The sequence below is a fragment of the Scardinius erythrophthalmus genome (genome assembly GCF_964197995.2).
Source record: "Scardinius erythrophthalmus genome assembly, chromosome: 12".
Classification (NCBI taxonomy): Eukaryota; Metazoa; Chordata; class Actinopteri; order Cypriniformes; family Leuciscidae; genus Scardinius; species Scardinius erythrophthalmus.
Window position 1 is genome coordinate 12134578 of NC_138232.1, and position 18908 is coordinate 12153485.

The 18908-nt window shown below is 38.5% G+C and overlaps 2 protein-coding genes across 3 annotated transcripts; one reads left to right on the forward strand and one right to left on the reverse strand.

Moving 5' to 3' along the window:
• Positions 1 to 1287: 1287 nt before the first annotated feature.
• On the forward strand, positions 1288 to 9178 carry c1galt1lb (core 1 synthase, glycoprotein-N-acetylgalactosamine 3-beta-galactosyltransferase 1, like b). Of its 2 annotated transcripts, none has more exons than XM_081379984.1 (4): positions 1288 to 1815; positions 2618 to 2869; positions 4606 to 5270; positions 6418 to 9178. In XM_081379984.1, exons 2-4 carry the CDS (start codon positions 2650 to 2652, stop codon positions 6673 to 6675), a joined length of 1143 nt encoding a protein of 380 aa, XP_081236110.1. In that variant the 5' UTR covers positions 1288 to 1815; positions 2618 to 2649; the 3' UTR covers positions 6676 to 9178. The 2 variants fall into 2 exon arrangements, with proteins under 2 accessions (XP_081236110.1, XP_081236111.1); XM_081379985.1 differs by lacking the exon at positions 1288 to 1815 and adding an exon at positions 2420 to 2520.
• Positions 7675 to 15172, reverse strand: tac3b (tachykinin precursor 3b). The gene is made up of 7 exons (XM_081379987.1): positions 11990 to 15172; positions 11784 to 11899; positions 10475 to 10568; positions 10186 to 10218; positions 10038 to 10091; positions 9738 to 9798; positions 7675 to 9607 (listed from the first exon to the last, which is right to left on the reverse strand). Exons 2-7 carry the CDS (start codon positions 11871 to 11873, stop codon positions 9589 to 9591), a joined length of 351 nt encoding a protein of 116 aa, XP_081236113.1. The 5' UTR covers positions 11874 to 11899; positions 11990 to 15172; the 3' UTR covers positions 7675 to 9588.
• Between the last annotated feature and the right edge of the window lie 3736 nt (positions 15173 to 18908).

Sequence of the window (18908 nt, forward strand, 5' to 3'; positions counted from 1 at the left end):
GTGTCGTGGCGCTCTCGTGAACTCACATCAGAGGCCCACCACACAGAAGAAAATGAATAGTTGAATAAAGTTGTTATTTTTGTTTTGTTTTTTTGCGCACAAAAAGTATTCTCGTCACTTGATAAACTTAAGGTTGAGCCACTGTATTCACTTGGACTGTTTTAACGATATCTTTACAAACTTTTCTGTGCCGGCAGATGCATTTACCAAGCAGCCTATGAAGAAGTGAGCCAGCTCTCAGATTTCATCAAAAATATCTTAATTTGTGTTCCGAAGATGAACGAAAGTCTTATGGGGTTGGAACAACATGAGGGTGAGTAATTACTGAATTTTCATTTTTGGGTGAACCAAAAGACCATATTTGGGTGACCTTTAAGGCCATGAGACCGCGGGTCCACATGAAGTGTGCCATTTGGGATCCAGCCAATCTATGCTCTCAACCCTTCCCCAATTACACCAGCTATGCTAGGCGTAGTTGTTGTAGAGCAAGAATCTTTAACCCTCTACTGCACACATTTTGATGGTACATGATAAAAATGATTTCACATCATTTCTTTATTCATTTGGGAACTTTTTATTTATAAAACATTTTTTTTGTTTTTTCGTTGCCCTAATGGTACAGAATCATAGAGAAAATTAATAATTCACATATCATAAGACAGTCAGAGAGCAATACAAAAAAATCACAAATCTTTTAAAAAATGTCAAGGAATCATAAATAAATAAATACAACTATATTTAGAGCTTATATTGTGCACTAATACATGACAATATGTGATAACATTGTCAGCAAAGACATCCTTGAAAAGTATCCCTTATCGCACAATGAAAAGAAAACCTGAATTTCTGAAAGTGCAAAATAAAAAAACTTCATAAAAGGCTTCTCTACACCTTCAATGGATACATATTTTGTATACAGTTCGTTTAATTTTAAATAAGATTACTAAAGCAAAGCCTTCTTCTGTGACCATGTGTCAGTAAGGAAGTTCAACTTTCAAATGGCGCTTATGGCTCCCACTTCCACACCTTATTGGACTGTTATTTTATCCTTTTTGACCATTCTAATTGATTGCAATAATTTAAAGAAACGTTTACATGGGGCTCAATACAACTTTCCGTTGCCCAAGGGTTGTACTATTGGTTCATACTTTTCTTGGCGTGATTTCATTTGCTCTGTGCCTTCGCTTGCTGAAACCCTGATGTGTGCGTGTGTGTGTGAGCGAGATCATAACCCAATCATAACCCTCCGTTCAAATGACATAATCGTTCAGCCCAAGATCGACAGACGATCCATCCAATCAAATGCGCTTCCGTATGTCCCGTATTAGTTGTGACGCGAAACAGTTCACAGTTCGCAGTTGAACAAGCGTTTACTTTTCTAGAATGGTGTAGTCGAAAAGATTTAGTTTTATTGTTTAAAATAAAAGCATCACAATTTAGTGGGGTGGGTGTGTGTTACTGTCCACAAAACACATATTGACAGAGAGTAGCTCTTAAAGAGGCTGGCTAATTAAAATACGGAATTGTACCGCCCCCATACCTCTCGGCTTTACTTGGGGGACATAGGAAGCACGTTGCTAGTTAGCTTCAAGTAAAGCGTAATATTATCTACCAACCCAAATTTGCATTGGGCAGAAAATAGGAAGGACATGATTTTGGAGCCGATGTTCCTGGTTAGGCAGCCAAATTTCTTCCATTTAAGTTGAAAACGATAGCCTTACTGTTATGCTAGCTCTATGAGTTGGACTGAAAGGCACCGGAGCCGAATATTGCAGTGTTTTTTTCACTTCAGTTATGGAGGAAATCAGCTGTCTGGTAAGATTGTGACAGTGTTTCCTTCGACACCTGATTGTTCCGCATGTAGGCTAAGATATTTCCTATGGTACTTCTGCTGTAATCATGACATAGCTAACAGATAACTTACTTCTTTTTAAAACTTTTTATTATATATATATATATATATATATATATATATATATATATATATATATATATATATATATATATATATATATATATATATAAACTTAGATTAATTTCGTGATTACGATTTTTTTTCTCCCAAAAATAACAAAAGCAACAGTTGATGATGTCAGTCTACATGTTGTATTACGATTAAATTTTTAACAGCTATTATTATAACGTATTTAATGTGTTATTTTGCGAAAGTTTGCCAAGGGCCCCCTCGTTGCACGACTACAGTGCTAGTAAACGCGTAAACGAGCCATATATTTATCTTAAATTTGCCTAATTTGTCTTAAGTATACAAGACCAGTTTATTATTTTCTAGACGGTAATGATTTTACATCTGATAGTGTTGTATACACAAGTAGTAATTTCCCTAAGTTAAGAATTTGAATTCAGTAGAATTTGTCGGCTGTCAGTAGTTGTATCCTGGTATGATGACGTAAGCTGCTCTATCGCTACGTTGCTTGTTGTTTAATCAGTCATATTGATCACGGAGCTGCTGTCAAGCGGACTGTACGCGCCTATCATCGGGTTTATTTTCGGGTTAAAGAGGTCTTGATTTTGAAACATAACCAGATGATATGTGTGATAAATACTTACTACGCCGTCCTCTGCTCACTCTAGTCTTCCTTGTGTCTCTGTCTAATAGTCACACTAAGGTGAGAGTCTCTAGAGCTCGTCATGAAAGCTCTCGGTGCGCGCTCCGCGTTCTACGTGGGCTTTGTGGTGGGCACGTGCAGCCTGTACCTGCTCCTGAGTCAAGTTGGGTTCATGCGGAACTTGGGGTCTCGTAAGAACGAGGCCCACGTGGAAAGCCTGCTGGAGATGATAGAAGAAGAAAACAAGAACTGGAAAAAGGAGAGGTCGGCTCTCTTCAACCTCAATCATCCGCACCATACAGGTAATTACACTGTACAACTAATTGAGATGTTGCAAATAAAACCAATTATTTTATAATGAGCAAAACGCATGGCAGTATAATAGAAAGAATACAGTAGAAACTATATTCCCACAAAGTGAAACTGTATATTAGTGAATCATTTGCCAAGAAGCAATTTAGACCTGTGTGTGAAACTTTAAAAAAGGTTGGCCAATAGGCAGAAGGACAGCCTCAGTCAGGATTTACTGGCATCTTATTGCAAAAAAAGATGCAATTAATGTGAACGGTAGAAAGTCGTCATTCAGGTTTGGAACAACATGAGGAGAGTTTCTAGTTGAACTGTAACGGCCTACCACAAATACATTTGAATGTCATATTTATCTTCATTTTTTTCCTTTAAGAATATTTAATAACTATGATTGGGACTGTCATATTACATAACATTATAAAGAGAACAATATTGTAATAAAACGTTGTAAATTCATTGGGTTTAGTTGCCGTATTGTTCCAGGAAGAGCTCGTCAACAACTGGCGACATTGGTGGGAGGGGGGGTAACGCTTTTCATTCATCGAGGAACCTGTTTTGAGCAGGATTTGCACACCCTGTCAGACGGTTGGCTATATGCCACTGCACTATTAAAGCTAACGTTAATTTAAACGACGATCCATCATTGGAATTTCTGTAAATTGACATCCTAATGCGTATCTGTGTATATAACTGGAACATTTTAAATGGCACTGAATTAATGACATGCATTGTGCTCTCTCGTTTCACCTGTACAAGTTGTTTAATTTGTTTTGCATTGTTTCATTGTCAGCCAGAAAATGAAAATTGCTCCCAGCTTGTTACAGACAGTCATACACATTGTTTTTATATATATAAAAAAATAAATGTTATAGTTATTATTGTAATAGCACAGGGAAGGCATTCCCAGACGAGGTGTGTTAGACTGGTAGAGCCAGGTGATGTATGCAGCACTTCAGCTTTATTACACCCTTTTATTTATATGATTTGTGGATATATCTCCACACCCTGGTGTCACAGTTTAACTAAGAGTGAACTGTTCCATTTGATCAAAGCCCTCTTTGTGAGAAACTCTTTTTGGCCATATGTTTGTGTGTGTTCTCCCTGGAGAGATGGACTTTGCTCTTATTTTGAGCTTGCATCTAATGTTTTGTCCTTGGTAGAGTATAATGAAATGGACTCTCATATGCTGACTCTAAATTGTATGCATGAGTACTGAGTAGTTGACAAACATTTTTAAAACCCGATTTGCTTTTTACTAGTTTCTAGTTTTACTTGTAGGGTTAGTTCACCCAAAAAATAACATTTTGTCATAATTGGCGCACTCTTGTTTTTCATGACTTTTGTTCATCCTTGAAAAATACAACTGAACTGAAGATATTTAAATGAAACCTGAGATATTTCTGTTCCTCTGTTAAAAGAGCATGCAATAAAAAATTGACACTTCATAAAAACAGTGTAAACTACGTCATCCATATGAATCGAGCAGCTTAATCCAAGTCTTCTAAAGAGACACGATCACTTTATATGATTAACAGATATAATTTAGGCTATTTATTAATGTTTAAGCCTAAATATTTTATTCGTATTTTATTCACATTTTATTTACCATGCACGGTTGAGATGCAGTTTGACAAATTAATTTTTAGTGTCATTAATTTGCTACTTTGTAGAATTTGATTTTCATCAATTGCATGTATTCTTCGGAGTAATCTTGGACTATCTCTTGTAGGTGAGGATGGCAAACTGGCTGATGCTCTCTATAAGCGTGTACGCATTCTGTGTTGGGTTATGACTGGCCCTGATAACCTTGAGAAAAAAGCTCGACACGTGAAAGCCACATGGAGTCGCCACTGCAACATTGTGGTCTTCATAAGCTCTGTGGATAACCCCGATTTTCCCACGGTTGGCCTAAACACCAAGGAAGGTCGGGATCAGCTGTACTGGAAAACCATTCGTGCTTTCCATTATGTCATGGAGAAGCACGGGGACGAGGCGGACTGGTTCCTCAAAGCGGATGACGACACTTATGTAATCGTCGACAACCTGCGATGGATTCTGGCCAGCCACTCTCCAGAGGACCCTTTGTATTTTGGCCGGCGGTTTAAGCCGTACGTAAAACAGGGCTACATGAGTGGCGGCGCTGGCTACGTGCTCAGCAAAGAAGCTCTGAGGAGGTTTGTGGAGGGCTTTCGTACCAAAGTGTGCACTCACACTACCTCAGTGGAGGACTTGGCTATGGGTCAGTGTTTAGAGAAGGTAGGCGTTGTGGCAGGAGACTCCCGAGACACCAAACAAAGAGAGACATTCCACCCTTTCGTACCCGAGTCCCATCTCACTGGCACATTTCCCAAGACTTTCTGGTATTGGAACTACTGTTATTACCCCATTGTGCAGGTGAGTCTGAATTCAGTGAAATTTATTTTTTATTTTTTTATCAATATGTCATTACTTGATCTTCCAGTGAACTGACAGACTTCTCTCTGGTGATGTATGCCAGACTTCGCCAATCATTTAGTCCACTTAAACCCCGCCCCTTTCTTACAATCGACTGCAAGTTCAGATCTGCCTCCATCCAATCTACCACCGATGAATATAACCAAATCCCGCCCCACATTTTTTTTTCTTTCCATTATCTGTTTATCTTGGTTGTACGACAGAATACAAAAAAAATATCTGTCGCTACATTCTTTACAGCGCAACTTTGTGTTTCAGATCGGTCTCTTTTGAAGTTTCTGTTAAGTGTCTATATAGACAGGGAAGCAAAGATGACATAAACGTTTTCATTTAATGCACCCTGAAGGTGTGATTGCCACCCTTTACATACATCCTGTTCAAATAAATGACACAGACCAGTATTGACTATACAGTCTTTAATTCTTTGTGTCCTTGGTCCAAGTGTGCGTGAGTTTGTTTTGGCAAAGATCATAGTCTATTGACATTCAACTGAATGATTTTTTTTCTTTTGTGGAATACAAAAGGAGGAAAAAATTGCTTTGTTTACTCAGACTGATGCCATTCCAAACTCATTTAATTTTTGTTTTTAATTTTCTTTTTCCGTTGAACACAAAAGAAGATTATTTGCGTAATATGCGCTCTTAAATGGGCTCCATTACAATGAATGCTTTTAAATGCCCCTAGCATTTAAAAGGATGCAAAAGTACCACAAAAGAAGTCCATTTGAATGGTGATCTATAAGTCTTCTGAGAACTGCCTGAAGTCTTTATTCACTAAAAATCTTCCAATCCAGTTGGCTGGTAACTGCTGCAATTTCTATTGTAAATTGCTTTGAATAAAAGCATCTGCTAAATGCATGATTGCAAGTGTAACTGAGTCAAAACCGAATTGATCGGTTATTATTGTCTGGACCATTTTTATAATAATTTTATGGTGCTTTTTTCAATCATATTGAAAGCTGCAGCTCCCATTCATTAGAACTGCATGAAAATGAGTGATCAGTACATTGTCATTTGTGTTTCACAACAAAACAAATATTTATATATTCCTATATTAATTTGTATAATTCTTTCTCTATCTCTCTCAGGGGCCACAGTGTTGCTCAGACCTGGCTGTTTCTTTCCACTATATGGATGCGTCACACATGTACCTGCTGGAATACTACACTTACCACTTGCGTGCCTTTGGCTACAAATACCGCTATCAGCCCTCTGAACCCAATGTCATACAAGACCTCAAAGCCCCTGTCCCAGACAAAATGGAAACTGGAGACTCGGAGAAAAAGCAGGGGGTAGAAGCACAGGAAGGAGAAAAACTATCCTCTGAACTTAATGAAAAGTCTTAGCAGCTTTTTGCATAGGATTTTTTAAACAACATTTAAAATCTTCTTCCAAAAGAAGTCTTTTTTGGGGGGATGGCTTTACATTTTTATTTGGACGATGTCTTTAATTGTATCCTATATTGTGCCACAGAAATGTGTGCATGACATGTTTGTGTGATTAAATGAACTGGTACTGTTTGAGAGGGTGTTCCTTTTAATAATGCATTTGTATGTGAATGTTTAAATATAACCGCAACCCTAACAGTGCATAATTGTATGAAATGAAGGTTAAGACATGTAGAGCCAGAGTATGCGGTTCATGAGATGTGATTCATTTAGCCTATGATCCTGCCTTAACAGTATAAAAACATGGGATAAGAGAGGCTGCATCTGTATTTGTTATATTTGGCATTCATTTGTGATTCCTTTTTTTTTTTTAATACATATATAAAATTACGAATCGTGTATTTGCTCTGCACTGTGTAATCATAAGCACACCACCATGTATGATTTAACAGCAATTTCATAAGAACAAGGGGCCTTGATTTTCCTTTAATTTGCTCATTCCCTCGAATTAGTGCCTCTGCTCTGATCCAGAGAAATCATTCATTTCCATATGTTCCTGGACTGCGTTTGTATTGTGATTCGGCAATATTTAAACACAGAGCAGATTATATTGTAGTTGTTTATATCTTGCAAACATTCAAGCTCCAGCATTGTCACATATCTTTGCCAAATTTGACTATGTACTAATTACTTCCCGTAACAGTACATCAATATAAAGGTTAACCAGGATGTAGTCTTGATGTAATTAACTGATACCCTTCTCTGGAAGTTAATTTGAAAGAATACGGATTAGTACTCCATTAAGATCCTGTTGGCTGGCCCAATAGTTCATGAGCACCCAGGGTAAAAGTAAAGGTAGATAAGACGGCTTAAGGATACACTTTATCCATGCTAGTGGGAATTTTGGTCTTGCTGATGAATGGCGTACTGTAACACACTGAGAAGCATGCAGGTTGTGAATTATTGGATTTTTCAGACCACATAATGCTTTATTTAATTAACTGGAGTATGACAGAAGTGGATCGTCTGGTTTTGCTTCATTTCACATCGCTAGTGTGGCAACTACTACAGCAGTTTGTGTGTGAGATTAAAAGTGCTGATTTTACAATTGATGCAGAGTAGTGAAAATAATTCAGTTTCTTGTGATGTGTGTTTTATGTCTCAGTTTCTCAGTTATTTGTGTGTATTTGCTATACTTAAAGGGACAGTTCATCCAAAAATGAAAATTCTGTCATCGTTTACTCACCTTCATGTTCTTCAAAATATAATATGCCTTTGGAAAGACATCAGGCGGAGTAAATGACAGATTTTTCTTTTAACCATTTTTTAACCAATGCCTTTAAATGTGCTGGTGTTGTTAAACTTTCCTTGTAAAATAATGCACACTAAAAGTGTATTAGTGTGCATTATTTTATCAAAAATCACATTCACTTTCTATTAAAGTATGGTAAAGCCAGGAGTTAAAGTATGCAGGCAGAAGACAGTAATGAAGAATATAGCTGCGAGCAGCGATGAAGGGCCAAAGCCGGCGGCACCGCCACCCTGGCGCCGAAGGATTTCAAATAAAGTTAATTTGAATGAATAAACTTATTTGAACTGGGAATGAGTTTCATTTTAATACAAACCACTGTTTCTTTTTGACCACTCCCAGCATCTTAATTGTTGAGGGAATGAATGTGGGTTTTGACTAAACATGAACCAGCTTTATAGTGAGCCTTCATTAATACATATGGTGTTAATTCTGGGGGAAAAACAATCTGTTTGCATTGTTTTGTTGATTTAAAGAGGAAAAGTACTTCAGTTTGTGCCACCTACTTCAAGTATGATCTAATTGTTTTGGGGATTTTTTGTGGTAAAGTTCTATTATTGTAACAAGAAGTTATAAAACGTTTGAACATGCTTATACTTCCGTATGTTGATGACTTCAGAAAAGCTCTTTAGCTAACATTCCTTTGTAATCATTCAATTTTCCTTGAGTTTACTTTTGTTTGGTTATTTTGTCAGATTGGAAATCTGAACAGAACAATGAAATGCAGATTTTGAGAGGAGTTGTTTTCTTTGCAGACATTACATTGTTTGAGCAAAGTGCAAAGTGCATTGACAAAGGCGGCCCATAGAAATTTGGGAGATGTGTAGTGGATAATGTAACGAAGAGGGAAATCAACTTGTCATAAATGAATCAGAACCATTCATAATGCTAACATAAAAACCAGCAGGAAGATGCAAATGTCCTTTCCAATCTTTTTAAAGCACAGTTGCATTTCCGAATTGATGCGTTTCATGCCCTTGTCTTTAATCCAAAAGTGTTTTGTTTTCTCAGTAGGGTCTTTTATGTACAAAGTGAATCCTGTACAGCACTTTCACTGCCATCTTTAATTTATAAAAGAGTGTGTGAGGCAAATGTGTGACAGGAATAATTCAATGAGGAATAATAACCAGCATATTAAATAAAGACTTTTTTAAATAAGTTTTTTCTTGTGTGGACTTCTTTATGAATAAATAGAGAAATAATTGAGGGTGGGTATGTTTTACAGCTCTTCAAATAAGCATATGTTAAAATGAATAAGGTATAAGCAAGAATATTTACAGTGTGGGGCTTATATATTCTTCAATCTTCTTATATCTGTCCAATCAACACATAGTTGTCATCCCTTGAAAGAAAACATCCTTTATCTGATTTGAGATTAAGGGGGTTCAATGTAAGAATTATTATCCTACATAAAAACAACAACAAAATATACTAGAATGAATGCACTTTGACAATAAACAAAAAGTCATACAGCTCAGTTATCTTACAAAGAAAGATGTTTTTTCTTCGGGATGGTAAAATTCCATAGATGAGTTCTGGACGGATGAGATAAGGCTTAGGCTTCATACACCACAGCAAAGCCTTCAAAAAAATGCAATACAATTACACAGAAATCTCTGAAAAATAACTTTTACTATGTTGATGTAGCTGCAATTCATCAACTCCACAATAATTAGGCCTATACTCTATAACAAAACTTACAAATTCTCACCTTTGCCTTCTGTCCTTTAAGAAAATGTTACCTCTCCTCTCTCTTCTCCAAGCAGGAATGGCTGATCAAACCAAAACAAACAAAACATTTCTATTCATTTCCTATAATTCTCCATAGCCACTAGAGGTCAGTGTATTCTCTGCACTATTTTGTATGTCCTGCAATCCCTTATTCTGGATTGCGCAAGGTTTGTTTGAGTATGATGATATAAATACAGACAATAATTTATTAATGCAATCACTTATTCCCCACTCACTCTTTCGGCTAACTCATATTGACCACCATTAATTAATCTCTTACCAGACACAATGTTTCTCCGTCCCAGCAGTCCAACAAAAATGTCATTCATGTTAGCTAAAAAAGGACCAAAGAAACAAAGCTCTCATCAGCCTCTGACATCAATATCAGGATCACACTGAAGCATATAATGACGAATATGGAAACTTACGTCTAAATGGTGAAATTGTGTCACGATTTGTTCCTGTAAAATAAAAATGAATAATAAAACCAACTTAAATATCATTGGCCTTGACCTCTAAGGAATAGTTCTTCCAAAAATCTCAATTCTGTCATTTACTCATCCTCATGTTGTTTCGTTATTTTTCTGTGGAACAACATGAAGGTCAATAAATAATGACATTTTTATTTTTGCATGAACTATTCCCAATCTTCTGAATGTTTAAAACTATTAAAAGCAAATTTCATCATTCATATAATTTAGTCTTTTTGTGTCTCACCGGCACTCCTCCTGCCCATCAGTCCAATGAAACTGTCATAATCGATATCACTATATCGTTTGTCAAAGCGCTCAGACTGGGGGCCGCTGTTGTCCTGAACATAACACACAAACAGGATGGTTCAAGAACTCAGAAAATGAATGTCTGTCTCACTAATGTGAATGACTCAATAACACGAAGACTCCAAACTGTGATGATCTTTACAATTATAAAAACAACCAAAAGAAAATGGCCCGGGAACTGCTTCGAAAACTGATTTCCTCAAACATTAAAATAAAGCAGTGAGTGGTATAGGCCATAATGTCTAGCCTATCTGTGATCCCATACATTGTTTTAGCCATTTTGTGTGTGTGTGTGCATGACTGAACCTCCGTTTGAGCCCATATTTAACAGTCAGATATCACATTAAAGAAACCATCAAGGTTTTAATGGAATCAGGATTCATTCTAGCAACCTCCATACATTCTCTATGTCTCAAGAAACATTTATTATTATATCAGTGTTTTCAGGATTCTTTGATGAATAGAAAGTTCAAAAGTGCTGCATTTATCTGAAATAGAAAGCTTTTGTAACATTATACACTATACTGTTCAAAAAAGTTTGGGGTCAGTACATTTTTTTTTAAAGAATTTAATACTTTTATTCATTAAGGATGCATTAAATTGATCAAAAGTGACAGTATAGACATTTATTATGTTATCAATGCTGTTCTTTTGAACTTTCTATTCATCAAAGAACCCTGAAAAAAAAACTGTTTTCAATATTGACAATAATAATAAATGTTTCTTGAGCAGCAAATCAGCATATTAGAATGATTTCTGAAGGATCATGTGACACTGAAGACTGGAGTAATGATGCTGAAAATTCAGCTTTGCCATCACAGGGATAAATTACATTGTAAATATATATTCAAATAGAAAACAGTTCTTTTGAATTGTAAAAATATTTCACAATAAAACTTTTGTACTGTTTTATGTAAAATAAATGCAGCATTGGTGTAGATAAGAGACTTTTTTTCAAAAACATTTAAAAATCTTACCGATCTAAAACGTTTGTGTATAGGCCTATATAATTGTAACAGAATATATTTGTTTTATTCAATTTAATTGACATTGCGGTGGAAATGTTCAAATATTTAGTAGCCTATGCAAAACTTTTAAGTAGCCTATATAGCCTACTGACTTTTTTTCACTAGAGTAAAAAAAAGAAGAAGTGACAACTAGCCCCTAAACTCACTTTTTTCGATCTCATAAAACAGTCCGTCTAACAAATGAACGATTTCCTTTTAAAAGAGACTACTAGTACTTACTGTGAATGATAGGTAGTCGAGAGCACAGCGCGAGAGTCCAGGACACGCGACCAACAGAGAGAACAGCACGAGCGACCAACTGCATGACATCCTCAGATCCGCTGCTTTTCACACACCTGCATCAAACTTTATTTAGCCTATGAAATCCAAACCAATAACTTTGTAATTAATCTAAAATAATTGAATAAAACAGGAGGTATTAATACCTTTAAAATACACTGATATGAGTTGGTATTCAGGAGGATGATGTTCAGGTTCTTCTCTCTTTAGAGCTGTGTAAAGGCTCGCAGGTGCGCGCGTTCTTTTATCTGTAGTGTTCGCGCGCTCCGCTCACACAAGCTTGGGCAAGCTGACTCTCCAATACGAACCAAATGATGCTAACATATCCTAGTGACGCAAAGTCATTAACACACCAGAGCCTTGACGTATTTGAGCGGTTAATTACATTGCAACCAAACTCACACCTCATCTTAGTCTCTTGAGCTTCGAACCGTGTAAAATTCAGTCTAATTCAGTTTAAAACTTTGGGAATTGACTTGTGAAGAGTAGGCTATACGAGCCAATATATAATCAAATGGACGAGGGTTTTTTATTTGTATTCTGGTAACTCATTTAGAGAAGGTTAAGCAGATTTTTGACTCAGAAGGACACATGTGTGTGATTGGGGGTTCAATGCTTATTATCCAGTGGGATTATGAGTCATCTATACTGGTCATTCCATTCACTCCATCTCAGATATGTCCTTCATCAGGACAAAGCTGTCGGTAAGCTATAGAAAAGGTGATGTCTTGATTAAGATCTGTAGGAGCCTGATTGATGAATGCTTAGATGCATGGCTTTTACCCTAAGCAAGGTTTATTTGGGTTTATATACATACAGCCTCTGAAATTGAGTGAAATATTCTTTCTAAAAAGTTATATACATGTCAAAAATGTTTAGCAGACATTTGACATCTCTGTTTAGTCTTTTTCTGTGTGACAAATGATTTATATCTTTAATTTTTGTTCCATACCTACCTGTGTTTGTGAGACAGATGAAATCATGATCGGAATTTGCCATCAAACACCTCAATACCAAACAGTTAAGTAGTGAACTTGGTGTTGTGTTAATGGAAAAAAAGGAAAACTAAATGAACAAATAAGAGAAAATGTATTTAGTCACCATGACAACAGTGGTCGGAATCACCATCTATTTCTTTCTGGAGAAAAAAAAGTGACACCTCTTTCTCTCTTTCTTTCTCACAACCTCTCTCACTTTATCAATCACTCATACAAACACATTCTGCTTTTACTATTCTTTTTACATTCAATTTGATTGACCTCCGGGGTTTTTTAGAGTAGGAAAATCTCAATTCATTTGCATAACGAGGCCCTGAACATTTAATTAGTTTTTCAAATTATTCTTATTTCTCTCTTTTGATTTCTCAGTAAGCAGGAAAGCTCTTATACACCAACGCACTACAGTCTTCCGGAAGCCGGATTTACTGTATACAACGGACGTGGAGCTGGAAAACAGGACTTTGAAGTGATTAAGTCCGGTTGTTTGCATTGAGAACAAATGATTCCCTCAGTTCTTAACATTTCCATTACCATCAAAACAAGTGATTACTTTCTGATAGACTTGTCAGTGGAAGTAAGAATCATTAGTTCGCCTAAGACTGATTTGTTCCTGGATTTGTGAGAAAGTGTGCATGTGTTTGCTGAAGCAGACGTGAAGTATTAGAACAGTTCGGAAGTACTCCCACACTCACTACAGTCCAGTCAGTGCTTCTCAATGGTGAATGACACCTACCATCTTTCGCTTACGCAAATAAACTCTCACAAACACGCAAACACACACAAAGAGCTTCTCTCTCATTTCCTTTCTTATAGAGTAATTTCCTTGAATTTTTTGTGTATTTCTGGTCTCATTCAATCACTAAATGTTGATTCATATAACTTACTTTTTATGTGAATAACATTATCTGTCAGATTAGAATGAAAGATTGAATGCAAAGAACTTCAATGCATGTGCAGACTTTGTTCTGCCAGCTAAAAAAAACCTGCACTTTCGTCATCATGATCATCATTTTTCTTATAGGCCTATTATTTACTATATCCAAATGTGTCATTTGCACTTATTATTGGTATATTTTATTTGTGTGCACTCTGTCTCAATGTCATTCAGCTAGGTTGTTGACAGCTTGCATCCAACCCTCGTCCACCTACATACACACAAACACATCTTTGAGTCTTTAGATCAAGGATAAAATAGTGGTTAAATGCTTCCTCTGTCCATTCAAACAACCCTTATTTTGAAAAGGAAACTGTCTAGTCTGTCTCATGGTCAGTGGTCATTGAAAGTGTAAGCATATACAAAGCATTCATCAGAGTTTGTGTCCTCATTGAAAATTTAAACCAAGGTGACCTAGGTTTCTGAAAACTTTGCAAAGATGATGCATCACTTTCCCTGAATCACACGCATGTAGGATGGCATTACATGCAGCAGTGAGAGAAAACCTGAATTTCAAGGCTTTCAGTGTAAATTCATTTCATAAATCCAAGGAATTTACCATGGCCCATGGATTGCTGCTGGATACTTTATCCTATAGGGTTGAACTGATTTAGGGGACTATTGAAATGAAATGTACACAAGATTTACTAACACAAGGGTTTGGAGTTTTATATGTGCAAAGGAGTGTTGCTCATCATTTGGTTGATTCAGAAATAATGCATTGCCTTGATGCCGCATCCTGAGGCTACTCCAGGTAATTTTGTTTTATTCAATTATATATCCAATTATAACTAAATAAGATTGCTTTCAGTCCTATCTAACACATTTTACTACTCTCTGGTGTCCATAATGACAAATGTATATCGGGGACATATCTGACATATTTTCACACACATGGACACACACAAAATCACCCAAAGCCCCATGATATTAAGGAGCTGTTAACGCTTGATATTGCACTGTGTGTGTGATCATCACATTGTGTGTCAAATGTGACTCCCTTTGTGTTTTGGGCCAATAAGTTGCCATGTGAAAATGAGGAATAACACTTCTACATATTTCTTCTTGTACATCACTCCTCCCACCCATTTCTGAGTTTCTCACTTAATGAGAAATGATGCCACTGACACTGGATCCATTAGCAAATTTTAATAAGCCCTACGTAACCAGACAGCTCAGCATAATGTGTTAGTCCATGCGGGTGCAATAAAAATGTTCAAGTTTATACTTACATAGGAGTCTAGTTTATTGTCTTAAAGGAAAACTTTAACATGTATTTGTATGTACAGTTAAAACTGGTAAGCAATTGTTTTAAATAATTGTTGGAATGAAATAACCAGCATCATCAAAAGTCCAGTGAGTAAGTTTGGTGTGTTTGGGGGAGTACTTGGTGGCTCATTTCTAACTCTACACCCAAATGATTTGTTATTTTCTTTGTTATTTGGCTTGCTGTCTGCAGTGGAGGAAGCAGCTTCAACTCGAGGTTAGATGTACCCCCCAGTGGCACTACTAATGCTTGGATGATGAGTATGGTAGCAAGATTCCATAAATTATGTGGTTGAGGTGGGCGGGGCGCAATGCCAAAACAGCTGATGTCAGAGCAAGGTGAGTGGCTGCTTATATGCTCCGGCAGTTAATTGAAAGATTAGATGGGTTCACTCATCCCGAAATTACGTTGTGAACTTCACTTAGGTCTATAGAAAATGTGTATCTGGCTAAGCCTTTTGCTAAACATGCTGATACATTTGCATAATCTAAATCAGATTTTAATTCTGGTTACCCATGGTGAGTCTTATTATTGCACTGATTATTTTACTTTTATTTCTATGCTGAACCTGGAGAAATGATGGAGAAATGTTTGTGTGAAATGTTGCAATGCCCTCTCATGGCAAGTTTTGCACTCTGAACGTCTTGGTTACTGATGTAACCCTTATTCTCTGATGGAGGGAAGGGAGACATTCTGTCGACTGACAAATGCGGTCTCACTTGGGAGGTCTAATCACCTCTGAGTTTTAGAAAAACGGCCAATGGAATTGGCGTGTGGAAATTGCATGCGGAGCCACTCCCCGTATACGGATATATTAGATGGCGGCACTCATCCACTCATTCAGGTTTATGGTGAGGAGCCGAGACGAGGGCCCCGGCCATTCAGCTGTGTTTCAGGGTTGTGGCAAGGGAGACATAATGTCTCCGTTCCCACCATCAGGGAATGAGGGTTAAATCAGTAACCAAGATGTTTTCCATCTGTCATTTACTACAACGTTATGTTGACTGACGAATGGGTTCCTAATGGAAAGCACCACAACCACTGAACTGTGTGTTACAAGTGATGGATATGCAGATGCTGGCAAGCTGTAGCGTGCCCTTTTGGCAACTGCTCCAGTTGAGTCGTAACCTACCCAGCACCCCATGTAAGCCCAGAATGTTAGTCCTCCATGCCAACGGGATGGAAGTGACAGGGCTTACCATGGAGACAGTCATAGCTGCTGTTCCTTTTACATTGTTATTTCATGGGAAGAGTGCTTTGTTTCTTTGTTCTCCTTTTTTTTTCAGCCATGGCCAGTGTTATAAGGCTGGGGAAGCGTACCTAGTCCAATGGAGAGGGATGTTATCGAGACCACATCCTATCCATAGGTAGAAACATGTGAAAATACACATATGAACTGACCCATGGGGCAGTGCTACATGGAAAGATCACTGCGGCACGTCCTGCCTAGACAGGAATGGAACTACTAGACACAGAGATGGGGCAGAGCAATATCTGCCCAGGGAAAGACACAGGTTTATCGACAGGGAAACCGTACCATGGAAGAATACACATATGAGATTAACAAGGGTGAGTAAATACACATGGGGCATCTAGCCCAGTACAGGGGCTGACCGAGCGTGCATGCACTGGGTAATCACTGGGGAGTCAGTTGCTCAGAGGAAACTCAATCCAGGGTTCGCCAAGTGGGGAACTCACCTGGAGAGCCAAGAAGGTGCTCGTATCCCCCCCTTAGAGGGGAATGGTGCTGCAAGCAAGACAGCGGGCCAGCCTTCCCGCACATTACTGGTTTGTACCCAACACACAGGAAGAAACCGGCTCCACCCAGAGATTGTAGAATCTCACGAAGGTATTAAGTGTCGCCCAGCCCACAGCTCTGGAGATGTCTGCCAAAGAGGTGCCGCGCACCAATGCTCAGGAGGAGGCAACACTCAGCGAGTATGCCAAGGCAATGGCATCCACTATTCAGTTGACCAACCTCTGTTTGGAGACAGCCTTTCCCTTCTGCTAACATCCAAAGCAAACAAAGAGCTGCTCAGAACTTCTGAAGCTCTGCGTGCGGTCCATGTAAACTCGAACGGGACACAGCAATGCAAGAGCTGGGTCTGCCTCCTCCCAGGGCAGCACTTGCAAGTTTACCACCTGGTCCCAAAAAGGAGTGGTGGGAACTTTAGGCATGTATCCAGGCTGGGTGTCAGGAACACTTGAGAAGAGGCCGGCCTGAACTCAAGTCATGATTCACTGACCGAAAGTACCTGCAGGTCCCCCACTGTCTTGTTGGAAGTGAGTGCGGTCAGGAGCACTGTCTTTAGAAACAGGATCTTAAGCTCAACTGACTCAAGCGGTTTAAAAAGAGCTCTCTGCAGACCAGAGAGGACCACTGAGAGATCCCAGGAGTGGATTTAATCTCTAGGCGCCTCTCAGGAACCTGACAACCAGGATGTGCTTTCCTAGTGACTTACAGTCAACTGCATCATGATGTGCCAGAATGGCGGGGGACTCCAACTCCAACACTCCAACACTCCTTGCAAGAAGGAAAGCACTGAACCGATTGGGCCTCTCCGGGGGTCTTCCTCCGGGGGACTCCACTTCAAAGCATAAGCTTAAAGTGAGCTCTGGCTTGAGAGATAGTGTCTACAACCGCTGGTAGTTGGCCACTTTAGTCCACCTTGTCCTGTCAAGAAGCCACACGTGGAGGTTCCAGAGATCTGGAAGCAGATGCCATATGGTGCCCCATCCCTGAGAAAGAAGGTCCTTCCTCAGGGGAATTCGCCAGGGAGGGGCTGTCGCAAGGAGCATCAAGTCCAAAAGCCTAGTAGATTTACTGGATGAAGCTAGCAGTGAGGGCCTGAACCATTCACTAATGCATTCACTAATCTTGCCCCAGGCATGTGAGAAGTGTTCGTGGCTGTCAAATGAAGACATGAAACGACTGCATCCAGAAACACATGGACGGAAAGACATCTTTAAAAAGATGCTCGCTGACCGTGCTTGCTCTTTTAGGGAAATCTGCTCTTTGCGCTGAAGTGCCGAGGGGAATTTCATTGCACTTAACTATGCACTGGTCTTTTAAAATGGCGAAACCCGCTGAATGTGCCTTCTCCATCAGTGAGAACGATCTCCGTAGCACACTCTTTTGTTTCTTGGGGATTGGAAGAGTGGATGCGTGCCACCATCTTATATACCTGTTTATACGGTGAGTGGCTCGGCATGCAAATTCCATTTGCCAGTTCCATTGGCCGTTTTTCTCAGAGGTGATTGGGGCTCTCAAGTGAGACCCCATTTGTCAGTCGACATTACATTGTAGTGACTGACAGATGGGGAACAACACATAGCAGGGTCCAAATGTCCAACTGCGCATATCTTTTTCTTTTTTCTTTTTCATTTAAACCTGGAAATAAACACAAAATTAGAAAGTAAATAAATAAATCTTACACTTCTGGGCCCCACTTAATAATAATCATCCAACAAAAAATGTATTTAGAAAGAGTGTGAGAGAGGTAAAAGCGTTTTTTTTTTTTTTTAGCAACATTAAGTTGGATGTTGCATTGAATGCTGATTCAAATATATGGTCTGAGCAGCATGTTTAAAATGACAGAACCAAGTGGAATTTTGTAAATGGGTGCACAGTCCTGTTCTCTCTCACTGTCACACACACTCACATGCATGAAATGAGTGTTCAGCAATTTATCTGGGTCAAACACAAAGCCCCCACACCCCCACATGGTCTTCAGAGAAAAAGCAGAGGGAGAATGAGAGGAAGAGAGGGGACATGAGGGTAAATAAACAAAACGTCCACTGAACACATTGATCCTCTCCACGTGATATCACATTCAGGGCAATTGGGCCAGCGAGAGAAAGAGAGA

Excerpts from the sequence above, each read along its gene's own strand:
- c1galt1lb (XM_081379984.1), top strand. The coding sequence starts at position 2,650 with ATGAAAGCTCTCGGTGCGCGCTCCGCGTTCTACGTGGGCTTTGTGGTG. Across the intron at positions 2,870-4,605 it reads CAATCATCCGCACCATACAG|GTGAGGATGGCAAACTGGCT; the intron begins GTAATTACACTG and ends TATCTCTTGTAG. Across the intron at positions 5,271-6,417 it reads GTTATTACCCCATTGTGCAG|GGGCCACAGTGTTGCTCAGA; the intron begins GTGAGTCTGAAT and ends TATCTCTCTCAG.
- tac3b (XM_081379987.1), bottom strand. The coding sequence starts at position 11,873 with ATGTCATGCAGTTGGTCGCTCGTGCTGTTCTCTCTGTTGGTCGCGTGT. Across the intron at positions 10,219-10,474 it reads GATGGGCAGGAGGAGTGCCG|GAACAAATCGTGACACAATT; the intron begins GTGAGACACAAA and ends TTTATTTTACAG. Across the intron at positions 10,092-10,185 it reads CACAATTTCACCATTTAGAC|CTAACATGAATGACATTTTT; the intron begins GTAAGTTTCCAT and ends GTCCTTTTTTAG.